The following is a 20,022-nucleotide window of genomic DNA, read 5'->3' as shown; positions in this document are numbered from 1 at the left end:
GAAACTTGAATATGAGTACTTTGGAAACAAATTCTGTAAAGAAGTACTGTGAAATCTTCATGATTTACCAGAATAATGATAGATATATTTAACCTTAATGACGATCACCTGTGTTACAGAAGCTCATCAACATAATTTACCCAAATGGTCTATTTTGTGTCTGGACCACAAGTGAAATATACATCCTGTGGAAGTAGTGTATCTTAAATTGGCATGTATCATAGTGTAGTAATAGAGTGACAAGTCAGTCTGTACTAGTGTCAAAACGGAAAACTTTCATAAGTATATCTTGCGCATTCTGCATATGTAAAGGATTACAATAAGTCAGTGAGAGAATGATGTGTTCAATGAATAAATAGATGAATGAATAAATAAATAAATTGATATATTTTGTATCTTATTGTAAGTAGAGTTATCCGTTCAACTGTTATTGTTAGAAACCTCGCAAGGTGGCCATGCTTTACATGCATCTGTAACCAACTTGTGTGCATTCAGTAAACTTTTGGATGTTGAGGTGTAGAAGCGTTACAAGTAACAGAATATCTAATGTTAACTGAAATAAGGTTTGTTTTTATATCTTACATGTAAGTGGTAGTGTGAATGCATATAAGCACGAGAGAGTTCGTTTCAATGTACACTTTGGACGTTGTTCCTTTGTCAGATTTCTGGCAGTAGCATTTATGACAGAATTAGATTCAGTAGATGTGTTTTTATTACCTTCTTTTCTTGTTTATGTCTAAAGTATTGAATAAAGAATACTTTTCTTTGAACTGTTTCTTTGTTTTTGGTTTAAAGTCTTTTTGTATCCTCACGTCAGCTACTGGGCCTCCGGAGTTTGCCTACGATCAAATTGATTGATAAATGTCCTAACCAGTCTTCATAGTTTCTCAATAAGTCAATTATTACATTCAGATTAATTACACTCACCTGTGTTACAGGTGTTCATGAACATAATTTACCCAAATTGCCTTTTTGGTGTCCAAACCACGAACGAAAGATGCTTGCTCTTAAGGTACTGTAAAGATTTGCGGGGGTGTACGTGGGGCTGGGGAAACCAAACAAGGGTATGCAATAACGAATTAGAATTCTAGTCAATATTAAACCCTGTATTGAGGGGAGGGCAAGAAGAGTCTGGGAAATTGTGGGAAAATAAACTTATAACGACGAAATTTTACAATATTTGTGTTTTTTCAGTGTAGTTCTAACATAATGCGACATCGTGTTACGTGACGTCTTGCGACATAGCCTGGCGTGGCCAGACCGGCCTTAAGGGGCACCACGGAGGGCCCTAGTTTTTTGAGACACTAAGTTCCCAGACAGAGAACTAGTGATCTCCTAAGCCACTGGACAGCTCAGCTCAGCCGTCCTTGGCTCGCACATGCCAACCCACTTGGGATGGCATCTTCCCCCACGACAGGGAGGTCGTCGTTCCAGGGCAAGCAAGGAACGACATAACTCGCAATTATCTTGCCTGAAGCCCAGAGTAGCTCTGTAGAATTTTCATTTGTGGTCCAACGACTGAAACGTTTAAAAAGGTACGTTTGATTCCTCCCCGATATACGGGTTAATTTATATATATATTTGAAAGAAGAATACATATAATGTTTTCACGTATAAAAATCATGCCTGTTGTTGTCTTACTCCGACATATCACTTAATCTAGAGTAGACATAGCCATTTGGGTAAATTATGATAATAAACCTGAATGGCATGTTGGTTTTGGGTGAACTCAGGTTACACAGGGCCATACTTCAAGGTTTTAAGTCACGGCCCAGTCTTCCATACATGACGCGAAAGAAATTTATCTTTTTAGGTAGCATCTAGAGGAAAATTTCAAACTGTTTTTCTTTTATCCTGAAGGCACGAATCTTCCCTTCATCAATAGCAATGCTGACTTTTTTCTACCTGTGTGCTTAGTTTTCATTCATATGGTAATGTACCTGACGATGAAAAGTCCACTAATGCAAATAAAGTTCTGGCCACGAACTACAAGCTTTCAGTTGATCTCACACGCAAACACATACATATTCTCTCACACACATACACGTGCACACACACACACACATGCACACAAACATGCACACACATGTGATATAAATGTGTTATAATTAATTACTATTTTCATCACTTATTCTTTCTTTTGATATAGATAGATATTGCATACAAGTTATACAACACACGGTGACACTGCAATCAATGGGGATTGGTTACTAGTATATTGACGTTTAATACTGATGGAACAAATGTGAAGGGAAAGGGAAAGGAGAGAAGGCATAGTTTTTCCCAGACGTCCATGTCTAAGTAAAAGTGGTTCCATTTACAAGATCTATTCATCTAAAAACTGCATACATGTATACAAACAAAACAATACCAATGCTTTGTAATTGACTTTGTACGCGGTGGTTACAAATTGTTGTTTTATCCGTAGTAGTCAGCAATTGTTCATTGGACATTCCTTCAGGGTCCGGGGTCTCCTGTTTTTTTTAACTTGCTATTGAGCAAGCATGAATTTATTCGGCACACAATACAGTGTTTTCACTAAACCAGCAAGTATGTCCTTGTTATATTACGCTGTGGTCTGATGTCCAGGTGTTTATATATACTACTACACCATATTGTATAAGATAGACTAGTACACCATATTGTATAAGATAGACGGATTAGCCTAGTAGAATGTTATCTATGTACCAGTGAATGCCATACTCTGTACCTTGTACAATTGTTGAGCAATAAAGTTATTATTATATGTCAAGTCAAGTGGATGAACAGTCGAGGAAGTCCCAAAGTTCTCAGTGGAAAGCTGAAGATGTCCACATATATCGTTAGAATACTGATTAGTAGACATTGTGTTAAAGAAATGATGTGTACATGAATATAGGCGGCGCTTCGCCGGGCGACCATTGTGCTACACGGGCTCCTCGAGGGGCGCCTAACAATCCACACTTTTTAGGTCAACCCGTATTCTTAAATGTCTTAAAGGTTATTCTAAATATATATGAATACATCTGGAACTGTTTGGGAAAGTGTTCACTGGATTTGTGCCTAACGTCTTGTATTTTTTCAAACTTTTACAATAAGAGACTATGTACCCTAAGAGAGCCTAACCTGCAGTACCGCACACGGCCGTCCCCGCGAAAGGGACTAAGACGACCGTCAAATTGCCAAAATTCGGTCTTTTCGGGAATGGAGAAATCGCGGAAGGCACGCAAAGGGGTCGAAATAGTGTAGACTTATTTGCCTTTAATGTCGAAAATGTGACGATATAAAAGAAGGATTGACAATATTTAGGACATTTCACAAACAAATCAACGTGGTATTAGGTCATAACTGATATATCTCCTTCGCATTTTTCCAATAGAAGTGGTCGAGTGTACATTCCTGTAAATTGTCACTTTCTGAAGCGCTGTTATGTCAAAATTTCAATTCTGTTTTGAGCATCAAGAAGACATTAAACAAACTGGACGGTGTTTTGTCTGTTTGTCTGTCAATAGATCCAATTTTCTTACAAAATGCTGGAAGGCGTGAGGCACACTTCATGGTGCAATATAGCCAGGGACGCAAGGGGAGCCGCTTGTTGGGCTGAATTTTTGGTAAACTCTCTTCTGAAACAAGACAATGTACTCCATGAACTAGTGTGGAGGTTAGTTTGTTACACCAACTTCTGAAACAAGACAACGTTAACCTAACTCGGTATACTTTTCCATGCATTGTTCCATGTTGCAATTAGCCCTCGGGGAAGAACTTGCAAATAAACAAATAGAACTATTAAAACAAATTAAGGAAAAATACACGAAGTATTGGCACCGATTCATTTCATCCACGATCCTCCCTGATACCACATCCAGATCCTGAAAACACAAAAACAATTTCTACCGTACTAGCCGCACTAGCAAAGACTTGTCCAAGAAACACCACTCCAAATACTATCAATGCAAATTACATCACAAGACGCACAGTCACAATAAAATAACACGCCCACACCGGCACTATCTCTACAGTTTTATTATCTGACACGATCTGTAACCCTGGGGGTTTCCTGTAGTCTTTAATGACGTTATACCGCCTGACTTATCAATGTGATATCCCCTATAAACTGGGTCGGTAGCCTCCACCAGGCCTTCCTACGGATCGTAAAAGTCGGCAAAAAAAGGAATAATTGGCCAGAAAAGTCAGTCCACGGTCAGGTTAAAATATCCCCCTGTGCCTCCAAATGAAACCCTCTGCACGGTGGCCAAACTTCCCTGGCAAATATTCTCGCTATAGCCATGATAGCCGGCGTAGTTAGTCTGGCCAAGGAGGTTTTGTGTGGTAGAGACTAACTCGAGCCCGTCTGGTGGTAAGTTTCACAGTCGTAGAATAAAATAAAATACAACACGTACAGTCGTGTGACATTTGTACATTGACTCATAATGTTTAATTGGATACATAGCAACGGTTTACAATCATTGGTTGTTTTTCTTTTGTTGTTTTTCTTTCAAAGAACATTACGAACTGTCTATATGCTCTCTGTTATCTAAAAAAATCTAACCTCATATTTGACGGCACATCTACCCTTCTAACGTTACGCACATTATACTACAGGGCAGAAAATGACCAATCAGACCCTGAATAAGTACAGATGTTCGTTAACGTTTCTGAATTAATTGTACTTACCAAGAATTCTTTAATTATAGGTGGATGTGCTTCGCCTGGGGTGGTCATCAACAGGATTGTCATTCAGATGACACTGTGTCTCAAGAGTATACCGACTATCAGTATGGTTTTCTGTAGTGAACAAACAACAGTTTGGGAGAATGGGAGAAAATGGGCGTTCAGCTCTGAAACATGTACATGCTGCATTTTGCTGAAGTCACAAACCGTTTATTTTGAATACGTGTATATAAACAAATAGCACTAACACTACCCACAGGCACCTGGTAACGCGTAGGGCTGGTCTAGAAAAGACAGTGTATTCAAAACTACAAGTGCGTAACATTCCGATCGTAAGTCTCAGCTCTAGATCTAATCGTCCTTGACAATGGCAGTGTTGTATTCGGATGAGACCTTCTGATCACAGGTTCACGTGCGGTCTCCTTACCATTCACTTCTACGTGTACATTCGTACAAAGCTACGGAGTTCAGGTAGAACGACTAGGGTATTTGAGCCATACTACTGATGGCAGGTAGTCTGGTATTCATCACTATTTTCTCTCCGGTAGCCCTGTCCGGTACCCGTAGCTCTATCCGGTATCCATGGCCCTATCCGGTACCAGTAGCCCTAACCGGACCTCTGTATCCCTATCTGGTATCCATAGCCCTATACCAAGACGCACACCTACCCGAGACCCATAACTTGATCCGGAATCCCGATAGTCCTTATTCGGTACTCGTAGCCCTATCCGGTACCCGTAGCTATATCCGAAACGTACTCCAGTAGTCCTATCGGTAGAAAAACGGAGAGAAATATGCATGAATACCAGGTCAGCAGATAGGGGACACCGTCCTCACTGAGGACGTATACATGTTGCCTGTCAATGTTTAGAACTTCGCTGTACGTCGGAAGATTCATGCCGAAAGGATCTCTATGAGTTTTATGTTTCAACCATAAACAGGAACAGGTGCATATATCCCCAAACAATCTCAGTTGAAGCTTTGTGATTATACGAACAAACACATTCACGTATGGAGTGTCATCGCTATCAATGAATAGATACAAAGAGATGTCACCCATAACAAATTGAACTGAGGGACAAACATATCGCACAAGCCCTGAAGCTGCCTTTCAGTCTTAATTAACTCTGTGGGGTGCAATTGGCCTAGCGTTACACGTACGAAGCAGATACAGCCAACCAATCAGTCCCCTACAAATTAAGTGGATTACAACGTGTAACAGAGACGTTTACTTCTCTCAGTTACTGAGTTAAGAAATTGCAAGCAAGAGGCGATTGACCAACCTTCGGTATTTGAAGGCAGGTACATTCTTGTCCGGACGAAAATGACGTCACCATTAGCACAGATGTCAGCCACGTCAAGGGATCACTGACCTTCTACGGGTCGAGCCCTGTGCCGAGGCCTCTTCTGACGTACGGTGTTACCTGTGGATAAAGGCGGTTGTCAGTGAAAGTCTTCACCTGCACTCTAGTGAACAACAAGTTGTTTTCACAGTGCCGGCCTTGAAAAGGGATTTACGTCTTTGTGGGATTTGTGTATTCTGGTCCCAAACAATGGGACAGTCGTAGGGTGTCGAACTTGACAGGTGGTAATATTGAATAAAAAACCGTGTAGGAATTTAAAAGACAAGAAGATTCAACAACATTTTGCAAGTATTGCCACAAGAACATAAAGTGAAATAAAAATGTACACTCGTCGATTAGAGTTGATAAGATGAAAGGTGATAAGATTGTATACCTTATCAATACAAAAATTACTCAAACAACTGGATACATTTTGTGAACTGTCAGCCGTTTCAGATGGCATCCGCTATCACAGTCACCGATGAAAGATAGTGGATGCTCTCTAAAACGTCTGACCGTTTACAGATCTAGAATCCATAGAGTTGCTTGGGTTACTTTTGTATTGTTTAAAAATGCACATACTTTGCCGGGAACCACTACAGAATTTGGGTCACAAAAAACGGCACAGAACTTTCTTTCGGGTCGTCTGGTAATGACGTCATCCAGCCCACGCCGTGTAAAATTCATCACCCTAATCTCGCTGGAAATTAATTTCAGATTATCTCAGGTCGTTCATCTTACGCGTTATCACATCTCTATCCCCCATATCACCACCGTTTAATAATCCCGGCCATATCTCCAGGGGACAGGCTCACAATCACGTTATTCCAATAAACGATATAATTTTTGTAAGAAGAAGGAAGCACTATTAGTGGTGGTTACGTATTCAACCGGGCAATCTTTGTGCTATGATTTTATCACTCAACTTTTCAGCTCCAAAATGTTTTACAGCTTCTTTACCACGATCACTCCGCCACGGATTTTCTTACGATGTATTCAATATCTCTTCGATTATTTTCAATTTATCTCTTAGTATGTTTTTTCTAGATTTCTTTAAAGGTCTTCATTTGAAGTTTATTCGTAGTTCCTGATTAATCAAATTTGCATCGTCTATATCTCCATATAGGACCTTATGTCGCACTAGGATTTATATGTGACATTTTCCCTTGGTATTTTTACCATTTTGTCTACCTGTAAGTCTTTTGCTTTGAACTATAAAAAGGATAAAGGCCAAGGCCGGGGGTTTTTGTGCAATCTAATTGTCTGGAAATAATGCAGTAAATTCAAACCTCGTCGCGTTTACTGTATATATACGTACTTGTATGTGCATTCTATTGCAATTTGAACGCATTTCGACTATCAGTGCTCTTGAATGGTTGTTACGTGTCGTGTTGATAGCAGAAATTGACTTTAGTTTAACCCGTAGAATGATTTTTGACACCACCCCTTAATGAGTCGGTCCAAACCGGCCGGACAAGTGACGCCCTGGGCAAAATGTGACGACGGTGGGAATGAATGACGAAATCCTTCTAAACACTTCCATTCGTACCCTTACTTCCTTACTCAGTTCAAACTATTGTCTTACCAAAAGTCATATCAAGGCTATCCGAAGCTTAAAGGATAAGATAGTCTTTCAGAACAAATCTTAAGGTATAATTCTATCGTTACTTCCAGAAAAAAATTAAGATGGCCTCCGATTGTTGTTTTGCACACTGCCCAATGTACAAATTTTGCACACGGGTTGAACAGACAGCCTGGCAAAAAGGTACAAGTAGAAGAGTCTTTGCGGACTTGTTGATTCACAGAGAGTTCAGAAAGTGTATTTGCTAGGTGGCTGTTCTCTAGACTACATTGCTCTGGTTGGTACAAGATATGTGTGGAGAAACCTGCGCCAGTATTTGTGTCCTCGGCGTGTACGTAATCACGGTATAATCTGTATAAATGGGATTGACACGTTCTACTGGTACTACGTAGTACAGTCACAAATGGATGACAAGATCGTGCTCGCTCCGCCCACCACGGTGTGTCTCCTGTGTTCTTCGGTCGAGCCCTTGACCCCCACCGAAGACGACACCGACAGAGGAACCGTTCTGTACTTCACAAAGAAGGGACTCGTCACGCGCAGGAAAGTGTGCCTGTATTGTCAGGAGTGTGAGGCCAAGTACAGTTACACGGACTATGGGAACGTCAAGCGCGGGTACCGACTGTACGCCACACCGAGGGACGCCGCGGGGTTGATTGGGTCATGTGCCGTAGAGAGGACACTCATACACCCGCTGCTCTTCGACGATCGGTAAGCCTGCACTCTCAGCTTTTCATTGTTAAAACATCTATTGTCAGTCCGCTTTTCGAGATGTTATCTGATTGAAAGAGGTAAGGATTACGTAGCCTATAGTGGATTTGGAAAATGGAAGCCAGAGTCATTGGGTCATTCTAAGGCAAGTTGTTTAACAACTTCCATTCCGAAGGTCAAATGACGAAAACATGTCGAAGTTAAGTATAGATCGATTCGAGAAATGGACAGCAAAGCAGTCGGGAGGCAGAAACTCTGACAATCCAGCATAGTTTCAAAGTTACAACTCTGCAGCCACAACAGATAACAAACTATACTTAGCAATTGAGTAAGTATTCAAGTGGGGAAAACGCAAATATACGTCTTATAAAATGGACTTGGTATATATGAATTAGTACTTGTCAGAAAAAGAGAAGCCCACTACATGGACACATGCTGCTACGGGTAATTTCTAGAATCACTTTCCAGGCCACCACCGAAAACAGAAATATAGAATCAAATAACTTTTCATGCAGTCCGGTTGAAGACACGTAAACAAACCTAGAAACAAACAAACATGCTAAATACAACCTAACCTATGATGGCGAGTTGAATGCTCGACTATATTGAAAATACATTAACATTCATATTGGTGTTGATAGAAAGTTCTCCATAGGCTGCGATGTTTGGAGTATATTGCCCAAAATCCTTGGCCTTATACCGTTTTACCACAAGCTAAAGGTTATGACTGTTAACATTGCGGTTCTGTGCACTTATGTGGCAAAGATTACGAAAAATTACACTCAAGGGGTATCCTTTCTCCGCTGGTGAGAGCGCCCTCTATTCCTCCCAGAGGCCATGTCCTTAGAAATAAGAACAAGGACACTTTGCCTAGAGACGGCAAGCTGGTGAGAAAGTTATATAAAACGGCCATATTTCCGTCAAATGTCCACCATGCCCAACAAAACGGCTTGCTTGCAAACGTTAATCCCCACGACGAAAAATATTGCAACAGTTGCACTATTTTTCGTCGTGGGGATCAACGTTTGCAGCAACTAAAAACTAAATTTGGTATCTACTGTATGGAATTTGAAGCGATACAGCGATACTAAAAATGCATTCAATTAATCTTTCATTTGGAATTTATGTGGTACTTTTAACCTTTAATTAGCTACTACCATAGCTCTGAATATGTGTACACAGAGAATACTGCAGAAAAGGGTCAGATTATTCTTTAGCGAGTAAGTGCGAAGAGTCGAAATGATATTCATATACGTTGATGAAAATTAGACATCCAGGTAGTAAGATACGCCAAAAACAATTACTCAAGCAACTGGATAAAGTTTTTCAAAACTTTATCCAGTTGCTTGAGTAATTATTTTTGGCGTGATATTCATATAGTTTCTAATGCTTCGTTCAAAACAGAATCACCTTTTGTTTTCTCTTGTTTGGAAGCCATACAAATGTACTCACTGAAATAAAAAGGCATTTTTCCCTACTTTGTGCATAGATAAAAGACTATAATGTGTATATTTCTAGAAATACAGTCTACATATGTAGCTGCATGCAGTTATATGTGCGCCGATTCCAGTCTTCTGTGTTTCCTGTCCATAGTGGGGAAATTGTCTTGTTGGTTGTAAAATCCCCTGTCCAATTATGTTTCTATCGATCCTACACATCTAACAGATGTTTTAATGAAGGAACCATGTTATGCTTTATTGACTAAATGCTTACATAATTACGTAATCGAGTTCAGGGCGAGTCATTGTAATTGCAAATAACAAAAGCGTCTTTTATTGCATTGTCTTAAATTACAAACGGAATTCCTGAATTTGAATAGGAATAAGTTTGGAATATCGACATAAAGCGTCGTATTTTTGTTAACGTTATAACAAAATGAAATATGATTGGACGGAAGAAATGTCAGTCACCCTCCTCCCCAAGAGACCGCACAAAAACGCAATAATCACGGTGACCGCACATTGATGCCCAGTGGTGTGCGTGCGCTCAAAAGGCGACAGTAAATAATTAGAACACTTAACGGGGACTGCCCAAACATATGACGCATATTACATATACATATAACGGAAGACGTCCATTAAAAAGGTGCAACTATAGTAATCCCATAAGCAGAGGGAGTGTTACAACTTAGAACATCGTCAGATTTTAGGTTTATTTTGTTTATCTCCAGTATATTCAAGGATTCATTTTTATTTTCTTGATATTCTTTCTAAACTTAATCCGAGTCATCTCGATATGTATATATATTGCAAAATGGTGACATAAAAACAAAACAAAGTGAAAGAAAACAATTACTGCGCATTGATATGGCTATGCGGTTGACCTGTTCAACATAACCTTGCATATATCTTTGTCAGAGTATTAACGAGATTGCCTTGAGGGCGGGTCATGAATCGGGGTGTTGGGCATTACATGAGCATAGTTATATAACATCAAGGACATTATAAAACACTAACAACAACACAGGGATAGACTGAGAATCTCCGAAATCAGCCGTAAGCATGGGGTCCACGTATAGTCCTCAGACACCGTGATACTTTGACAATTCTCAGTCTGAATTAGAAAGGTCCCGAAGTGCAACTAATCCACATGTCCGGAATCTAACGAAGTGTAAAATTATGCTGAAATTACAGTCGGTGACAACACTGCCCAATTAAAGGCTCTCTGGGGGAACGTATGACGTCACAATTAATGACGTATTTTCTCGGAACAACTCCAGATTTAGAACAGTTTTGTTCGATTTAAGATTCATGCTAATGCAGGAGGTCATACTTGAAATGTGGAATCGCAGTATGTCAAATTTTAGTGGTAGTTTTTAGAAGTAGGCAGATATTCCAAGCTACATGTACAGGGCACCAGGCCCATTCCACCCACACAGTGTCTTTCTCTACTATCTAAATCCAGAAACATCCAACATCAATGGATTGTCTTAGAGAGGGCTCTCAGGGGCTTATCATGATGTATCGTTATCATATTACTACCATGTGTGTGTTGCGTACGGAACCTAGCTGAAATTCAATTTAGCGGAATGGAGTTTCATGTGGTTGTCGTACGACCACTTTTCGAGGTCAGCTCAGTACTTCTGGATGTTGAAGGTGCTGAGATAGGATGTCTGACTTTTTAGTAAGTTCAAGTCATCGACAAACTTAGTAGAGACAGTGTGACGAGTAGCACTGTTGGTACATGGTGTAGGTGATAAAGAACATATATAAGCTTGTAGCTGGCTTTGTTCCAGTGAACCGTGTAAACCTACATACCCCATAATTTACCCCTCTGATTCTTCAATATAGCCCGAGGCAGGGGCATCATGAAAACACAATCATTGACCGAGTATGAACTTTCGGAATAGCCATTGTTAAAGCCAGTGCATTCCTATAGCAGACGTTGAAAATACAACAGTGCTGCTTTCTTTACACGACTGTTAGCTATAACAATTATTGTTTTGTTCTAAGGGCCGACAGGGAAAAGAGCTGGACGGGCTTCGCAAGAGCCTACAATGCCGCCTATAGTCTTACACGTGACAAGGGTATGTAATGTTATGGAAATAACTACAATCTAGTTGTGAAACTGACATTGAACTGAAGTTATGCACTTGTTGATACTTTTCTTCGTTGTTATTCACTATAAGTTAAAAAGATATACTACCAACTTTCGTTGGCGTCAAACTTTTGTTTTGTGTTCACAACTTTATAGCATTGACTACTGACGTCTTGCAAGCCGCCATCTTGGAAGCGGAGCTGGAACGGTACTATCGCGAGGCAGGCCGCCTGCAGTTAAGATATAAATCGCTAGAGGACGAGATTGACCAGTTGCTGGGGGTCAACAGCAGCACGGAGTTCCGCAGAGCGCCGTCAACACCAGATACTGTTCGATCTGATGGTAAGACTTTCATCATTCCTAAGTAGTAGAAGAAGTAGTAGTAGTAGTAGTAGTAGTAGTAGTAGTAGTAGTAGTAGTAGTAGTATTAGTAGTAGTAGTAGTAGTAGTAGTAGTAGTAGTAGTAGTAGTAGAAACTAGAGAGCGTGGCATACATATCTATCATGTACACTTTTAGATACATTGTCTCTACTGTTAGTCATGTTTTAGAATAGTTCTTTAAAACGTTTAGATATTAGAAGTAGTTTAATTATCATGTATCTACAAGTTGCCATACATTGTACCTATTGCAATTGTCGCGCGATAAATTCTTCTTCTATCTTCTGCGCCCCTCCTTGCCGCTCATTGGGGTTGGAAGGGTGGATCTTCCTAATGTGTGGCATTATAATCTTATGCAGCGCGACCTTTTATGCAGTATGGGACGGAGAACTGTCATGTTGGCGGGGTACTCAAGCTAAGTTTCAAAAAGTTCGGGTGAATCAGTTGATCCTTTTCCGATCCTTTTACCTTATAATCCCTTCAAAAGAGGTGTACTTACCGTTTTCATCGCTTTTTCTCCCCGACTTGAAACGCTGGTCCAGGCACCAAAATTAAATGTAAGTACTCGCACTCACTTCTACTGTCGCGAAGGTGACTTAAAATTGGTAGCTATATGCTTCTAATTCTACCGTCACAGTGCACAGATCACAGTGTGATCATGTGATGTGCCCCATGGCTCTGATGTGAAAGTTCAATGGTGTAGAAATGGCACTATGTAGTTACTCAGTGCATCAGACCATATTGATGTGATATTTCTCGCAAACAAGATAGTGATTTCAAGATCATCTAGACTAAGAGTACATCCAATTGACCCTGACATTACTTCTTGCCCCTGAGAAGGAAATTTGCAGTATAGATTTTGTGTTCTATAGAATTTCGCACAAAATTCTATAGAACGCTACGGTGAGTTCAAGAACGTAAAAATCTGTATCGACAACGTCCGTGTTTTGTTGGCTTGACTTAAACTTTGCTTCCTTGTAAGAAAATGTAAAATCAATGAAAGCACGAACCTTAAGCTTGTTGATGTCGCCAGATTCGGACCAGGGGTCAGACGGCAGCCTGTTAGCGGTCGGGCCGGCGGAGACGGAGACGAAGGAAGGGGGGCGGCCCCTGCGCAACGGACTAACTGGCAACCGTCTTCCGGTAGGATCGGGAAGTCTACAGCAAGTTTTCTCTTTCCTAGAATCTGCCGAACGTTGTGTTAACATTGTTTGGTAAAGTGGAGCTGGAAATGCATTAAAACAGACGATAAACTAGAGCAAGCTGCTAGGGGGCCCAAACCTATACCGCTTCTTCCTTACATCAAAAGCTACTAGGATCTGCCACCAAAACATCAGTACCTTAGCACGTACAGAACGAAAGATACCAAAACGAAGTTCTGCTTCAGTAACATGGTCACACACCAGGGGACCCAAACTCGATCTTGACCTTTGTCTTGCCAAGACTTACCCACATGCCAAATATTATCAGAATCCAAATTGAGGTTCTTGAGTTATGCTGACCACAAAATCCAGAAACACACACACATAGACAGTCAGACAGACAAAAAGGTATACCTCCATGTCGGTAATTACTAGTATTACTAGTCTGAACAGGAATGTCTGTTACGAGACCATTGTGAGATCTTCATTAGAGCACCCGATAACTTTCTTGTATTCTTGACTTCACAGATCGGGCCTGATGGCTTCCATTGCCACGCGATCCGCCCAGAAAACCCTGAGGAAGAGAACAGAAAAGCTTTTAGAAAACTGCTCATCGCAACCTGCCTGTCACTCTTCTTTGTTGTCATGGAGCTAATAGGTACTAACGATACATACTTCATACATCAACAAAATAACTCAAATCCAAAAAGCGTAGATTGTATTCCGCAAGTCACTTGTTCCACTTGTCCACATTGTTAACTTGCACTTGCACTTATTGTCTGTATACTTTTCTATGTATTGTTTCCTGTTGCAATTAGTCCTCAGGCTAGAACTTGCAAATAAAACTGATATCATCTTTAGATATATACTTCGCTTTGATGCATCATTATGAACTACGTACATACGTAAACTTAGTCTGAATTTCATGCAACCCAGTTAGTTTATCGGCGCCCCCCTCCCCTAACGAACTGTTGGTGAGGCGGGAGTATGGGTGCCCGGTTGACTAATTAAGATGACACTAAGGCTAACATACGCTGGCAAACATAAGCTCACTCTTGCTCCAAAACTGTAATGTGTTTGTGTTGAATGTGTGCAGGTGGGTACCTCGCTGGGAGTCTAGTCGTGCAGACGGACGCTGCGCATGTGCTGGCTGACGTAGCCTCGTTCCTGTTGAGCCTCGCTTCCATCCGGTTGTCATCGCGAGCTCGGACGAAACGGATGACGTATGGCTGGCTGCGCGTCCGTAAGTCAGAAATATTGTCTCTATCCAAGCTTGTTTGTGTTTGTCCTCATTATTGACTTGACCAATAATAATATGTTCTAACTTAAACATTACAGAGCAAGTGGGACTGTTTGGGACATGAGCTTGACATTTTGTGTAATATGATACATCCCACTGCTGCCACAAGTGTTACTAAGTGATAGCCACTACTATAGAAGAGCAAGGATGAGATGTGCACTCTCTGATTTCCTATTTAAGACTTCTGTAGATAGACCTGTTGTCTATTTCCTTTATTGATACATACGTAAAGATGTGGAGTGGCCCTGTGGACAATACTAGCCACCTCCCTGTTATTACAGCTAAAACATATTGCAGCATCCGAATGTGCTCTCGACAATGTTTTCTCCCCTTCACAGAGGTGGTGGGTTCTCTCACGTCAATCATAATCGTGTGGATCGTGACCGGTGTGCTGGTCTACTGCGCCACCATGCGGCTGGTTAGGGGATCGTACCACATCCACGGGAACATCATGCTGATCACAGCAGTCATAGGCGTCATCGTCAACACCATGTGAGTCTAAGTAAAAGCAAATTCTAAATCTTTCAACGGGCTCAAAAGTCATAGAGGGTGATAGCAACTTTTAACGGGCTCAAAAGTAGTAGAGGGTCCTAGCAATTGTGTACACAGATACACAGATATTCAATGTACAATCTTGTATATTCTACCTACATTGGTTTGAATTTTGTTTAATATCCTTCTCGTTTTTTTTGGAACAATCAAGAATTTCTTGAGGTTGCCAGAACGGCTTGGCTCAGAGCTCACGGCGTCTATTTGTTACCGGCTCCCGCGTTGATTTTAAGTCCGGTCCCGGTCGGGGCCAAAAATAGCCCGGCAGCCAAAAGTTTTCCCACGTGGAAAATTTGGAATACTTCCCACGTGGAAGACTTTTGACCACGTTGAGGTCACGTCCGAAAGTGCAAAACAACAGCCCGTCAACTACCGGTGGGACCCTTTTTTCCAATCGGGACCTAAGGATAACGGGCGTGTGTTTCCTCCCCAGCCTCGGTTACGTGCTGCACGAGCAGGCGCACGAGGGGCACGGTCACGGCCATGGTCACAGCCACACCCACGGCGGGGACCCGGAGTTTCCCGACAGTTTCCACAACCCTGACGACATCTTGCAGCGCATCCGCGTCTTCTTCGGGCTCTCGTCCAATACCTTTAAGGCACCGAGCAAGAGCATCCTGGTGAGAGCGGCGTTCATCCACGTCTTGGGAGACTTCCTGCAGAGTCTCGGGGTGCTCCTGGCGGCGTGCATCATTTACGTCAGGGTAAGTCTGCTCACCTGTCAATCACTGGCTCATTTGTATATTTTGGAGCATGAATGATGATTTTGTTATTTTGCTGTCGAATACGTGCAATTCTAGCAAACATGCCTGTCCTTGGTGCTGAACGCCAGACACACACAAACATATGTATCCTTGGCGCTGAACGCCACACACACAGACACACAAACACACCTGCCTTTGGGGCTAAACGCCATCCACACACAAAGAAACATTCCCGTCATTGGTGATGAACGCCATCTACACACAAGCGAATGTACCTGTCCATTTTTGCTGAACACCATCCACGAACAAGCAAACATACATGTCCTTGGTGCTGAACGCCATCTACAAATAGGCAAACAAACATGACCTTGGTGCTGAACGCCCAACCAAACACGGGCAAACACACCTATAGCTACCCTCGGCGCTGAACGCCATTCACACACAGGCAAAGGCGTACCATCCACACACAACAGAATGTTGTCCAAACTGGTCAGTCACCTAACACCTCAAACACAAACAACATTCCAACCAATTACGACTGCTGTACAAAGAGAATTTTTCTGTAAATTCTTTGTTGGTTTGTTTCTGCAGCCGGCGTGGAAAGCCATTGACCCCATCTGTACTTACGTGTTTTCCATCCTGGTCCTCATCACAACCATCAGCGTCATGCGGGACCTGCTCATCGCTATTATGCAGGGTAGGCTGGAAAATATTTTTCCCCGTTCCGACCCATGTCGCCGTACACTGCAGCTGTGCAGGGTACGCTGTCGCTGATATATTTCTTTACGGTATCATTCTTCCTCCTCCCTTCCTTCCTCATTTATCAATCACTACATTCCCTCCATCCTTATTCCCCCTTTGCTCCTTTCTCATCGTAGTAAAAATGCCAACGTCCGTGGCCCTTTTTTTTAGTTAAAAACAGCTCCTGCGGTCTTTTCTGTCATTATAGTGATCTATACATTTTGTTTCTCACCGTGCTTCCCTGTATTTCATATTTCAGCCAGTAATTCTAACCATTCTACCACATCCGTTTCAACGACCCCTCCCGATCTATAATTGATCAAATTTTGAGTGTCCAACATAGCACCAAGTGTTTGTGGCGTTCTAGCTACTTTGATTAAAATCCCCTACAATTCACTCCCCAATCAATATCACTAAGATAAAAGATACAGAAATGACCCTAGTCTTATCTACAGCGCTGCCTGGCATATCTGACAGGTACCGCAGGCTGCCAATATGTTTTCGTTACTGGCGGAGTATCTAAATTAAATCAGTCCACGGCCCTGGGCACTCTGAAAAGTGACGTCAGTAGATGTCATGACACCAAGAGCTAAATTGCTCTGATAAGATTATTAGCTATACTGTTTCCATAATTATCATATTGGCTTGCAAGCACTGTTTTATTGATAATTCACTGCTGTACTTACATATATTAGCTAAGGAGTTATGATTTTCAAAATCGTGAAATAAAAGGGCAACTGAGAATTGCAAACAGTATATTCTCCTTTCCTTTATTTTCATTGCCTGTTATGCGTTCAGTTTTAGTGCGATAGTGCGATATTTTTGCCTCATCCGTCTTCCAATTGTGTGCTGTGTTGTATAGCCACAACTGGGTTTTGGCAAACGCCTGTCAAAACTCAAGATTCCAATAAAGTCAAAACGTATTGTAGCTATAAACCATTTCATGCACGCATATTCAATCTGTTCAATCAATCAATTGATAAATCAATCAACGTACAAAACTGCAACGGGGTGAATATTAACAACCATATCATGCTAATAGAAACATAGGTAACTAGGATAATGTGCAATGAGTAACTGTAAAAGACGTGGAGAGAGATATGTTTCACAAGTAACACAAAACCACAGGACACTGGTACCTGACGCTACCATACTTGTGCTTAACTACATCTTCTGTAATTTTGTCTAGGGTTGCCACAGCTCAGTGATTAACACAGCTTTGCAACAGCTCTGCGACATACATAAGTAGATAATACGAGTAGCATACGTACAGTCAAATACAAACGAAAAAAAATCAAAAAGATAAATAACAATGACAATTGTAATGATAACAATAAAAAATGATAACAAAAACAATAACTGGTGGTTATCATAATAATAATAACAATAATAAAGATGTCATCGTCCAGTCGTTTCCAGTAGGTCGTTATGGAGGGTTCAAAGGTCAGGCCAAGTTTTACATTTTTTTATTTCATTCTTTTGACAGGATTCCCACGTGAGCTCGACTTTGGTGAGGTCGCTGAAACCCTGACCAAAGTCAATGGTGTGGTCCAAGTTCACGACCTCCACGTCTGGATACTGTGTGACCATCACTTCGTCCTCACCTCACACATTGTCAAAGGTCAGTAGGAAGCCTAATGGTTGGAATATGCCCAATCTACGCTGCACAAATATTTGTGGTGCTGAACAATGGAGTGGAAAGGACATGGTTGTAACTAGAATAGAGTGGAAATGGAGGAATAACAGAAGGAAACACGCCTGTCCTTGGTGCTGAACGCCGTCCACACACAGATAAACATACCTGTCTTTCATACCAGGCAAACGTAACCTGTTCTTGGTGCTGAACGCCATCCCAACGCAGGTAAATATTCCTGTCCTTGGTATACTGAACGTCATCCACACACAAGTAAATGAACCTGTCCTTGGTGCTGAACACTATCCACACACGTTAACATGCCTATCTTTGTCATAGAACGTCATCCACACACACACACACACACACACACACACACACACACACACACACACACACACACACACACACGCGCGCAGGTGAACGTACCTGCCCTTGGTACTGAACGCCATCCACACACAAGGAAAGGAACCTGTCCCTGGTGCTGAACACTATCCACATACACGTAAACATGCCTATGTTATAGAACACTATCCACACTTCGTACTGAACGCCATACACACACATGCAGGCAAAGACATACCTGTCCTTGGTACTGAACGCCATTCACACACATGTAAATGAACATGTTCCTTGGTGCTGAACACTACCCGGGGGTACCCACATACACGTGAACACGGCAATCCTTGTTGCAGAACGCCATCCGCGCACAGGCAAACATACCTGTCCTTGGTGCTGAACGCCATCCATCCATACTCGGATCATCGTCCTTCACACACACACGGATCCTTTCACCATCACAATGGTTTCTTTTGCGCTTCATTTTTCGTTCTCAATAATAAAGTCCTGATGCTGAAGTAGACATAAAAGTCGGTTCTCACTGTTACAGACCCGTCGGCGGATTCCCAGGAAATTTTACGGGATGCCACGTCACAAGTCAACCTGGAGTTCGACATCCAACACGTGACTCTACAGATCGAGGACTTCCAACCCATCATGAAAACGTGCGAAAACTGCCGACTTCCCGCTAAGTGAGCGTTTTACTCCACAACATATAACAGTATTTATCGCCATTGATGTTAAATTGTAAATCTATATGTTCAGGATATATCCCAGAATGTGACAAATATAAAAATGTAAAGATCTACTTGATATCATAAATATATGTGAATATGTAGTGTTGTAGAAATATGCTAGTGTGTACGTGCTTATGTATAAAACGTTAAGGACCAGAACTTTGTAAAAACGCCTCATACAGTACCATATTCAGATATGTACACATACTGTTAAGTACACCTAAATAGACAGTACCATACTTTAATAAAAAGGTATCAAAATGTATCAAAATCTTCGCGCATCGTTTTCCGCTGTGTATGTAGCTTCACCCATCCCCCAAATATCTGTGTCTACCATTTTATTGTGGAGAATTGTTTTGAAGACATCGTTTGTATTTGTGATGCTCCCAAGTATATGCGCTTAAGATGGTACAGTGTAGCAACCACGCTAAGCCGTATTGTAATTGATACAACGCTGATATTCAAAATATAGAAAACTATATCAAATATGCATGACTTAACGACATCGCGTTGTTGATGAGCTATAAGAAAATGACAGATTAAAGTATGAAATGAAATATGATAGACATAGACGATATAATCAAGAGAAATGAGAAACCGACGACGAATGCTAAGTATATTAATTGCTGTAGAGAATATTGAAAAAAAGGAATAAAGAAAAACGCATCCAACAAAA

General features: G+C 41.4%; 1 protein-coding gene and 1 long non-coding RNA gene across 3 annotated transcripts; one reads left to right on the top strand and one right to left on the bottom strand.

The window, feature by feature from the left end:
• Positions 1 to 4,396: 4,396 nt before the first annotated feature.
• LOC136447886 (uncharacterized) lies at positions 4,397 to 6,074 on the bottom strand. Its single transcript, XR_010757792.1, has 3 exons — positions 5,934 to 6,074; positions 5,319 to 5,418; positions 4,397 to 4,764 (listed from the first exon to the last, which is right to left on the bottom strand). It is a non-coding gene; the product is annotated as an uncharacterized lncRNA (long non-coding RNA).
• Positions 6,075 to 7,770: 1,696 nt separating this feature from the next.
• Positions 7,771 to 20,022, top strand: LOC136447097 (proton-coupled zinc antiporter SLC30A2-like). Of its 2 annotated transcripts, XM_066445788.1 has the most exons (12): positions 7,771 to 8,286; positions 11,739 to 11,812; positions 11,980 to 12,165; positions 12,744 to 12,758; positions 13,235 to 13,344; positions 13,872 to 14,001; positions 14,440 to 14,586; positions 14,982 to 15,135; positions 15,626 to 15,896; positions 16,488 to 16,593; positions 18,124 to 18,258; positions 19,160 to 20,022. In XM_066445788.1, exons 1-12 carry the CDS (start codon positions 7,979 to 7,981, stop codon positions 19,303 to 19,305), a joined length of 1,782 nt encoding a protein of 593 aa, XP_066301885.1. In that variant the 5' UTR covers positions 7,771 to 7,978; the 3' UTR covers positions 19,306 to 20,022. The 2 variants fall into 2 exon arrangements, with proteins under 2 accessions (XP_066301885.1, XP_066301884.1); XM_066445787.1 differs by lacking the exon at positions 12,744 to 12,758 and having other exon boundaries at positions 7,955 to 8,286.

This window comes from Branchiostoma lanceolatum, chromosome 13, assembly GCF_035083965.1.
Source record: "Branchiostoma lanceolatum isolate klBraLanc5 chromosome 13, klBraLanc5.hap2, whole genome shotgun sequence".
NCBI classification, from domain to species: domain Eukaryota; kingdom Metazoa; phylum Chordata; class Leptocardii; order Amphioxiformes; family Branchiostomatidae; genus Branchiostoma; species Branchiostoma lanceolatum.
Note: the sequence above shows the minus strand (reverse complement) of the source record. Positions and strands in the feature narration are given on the sequence as shown.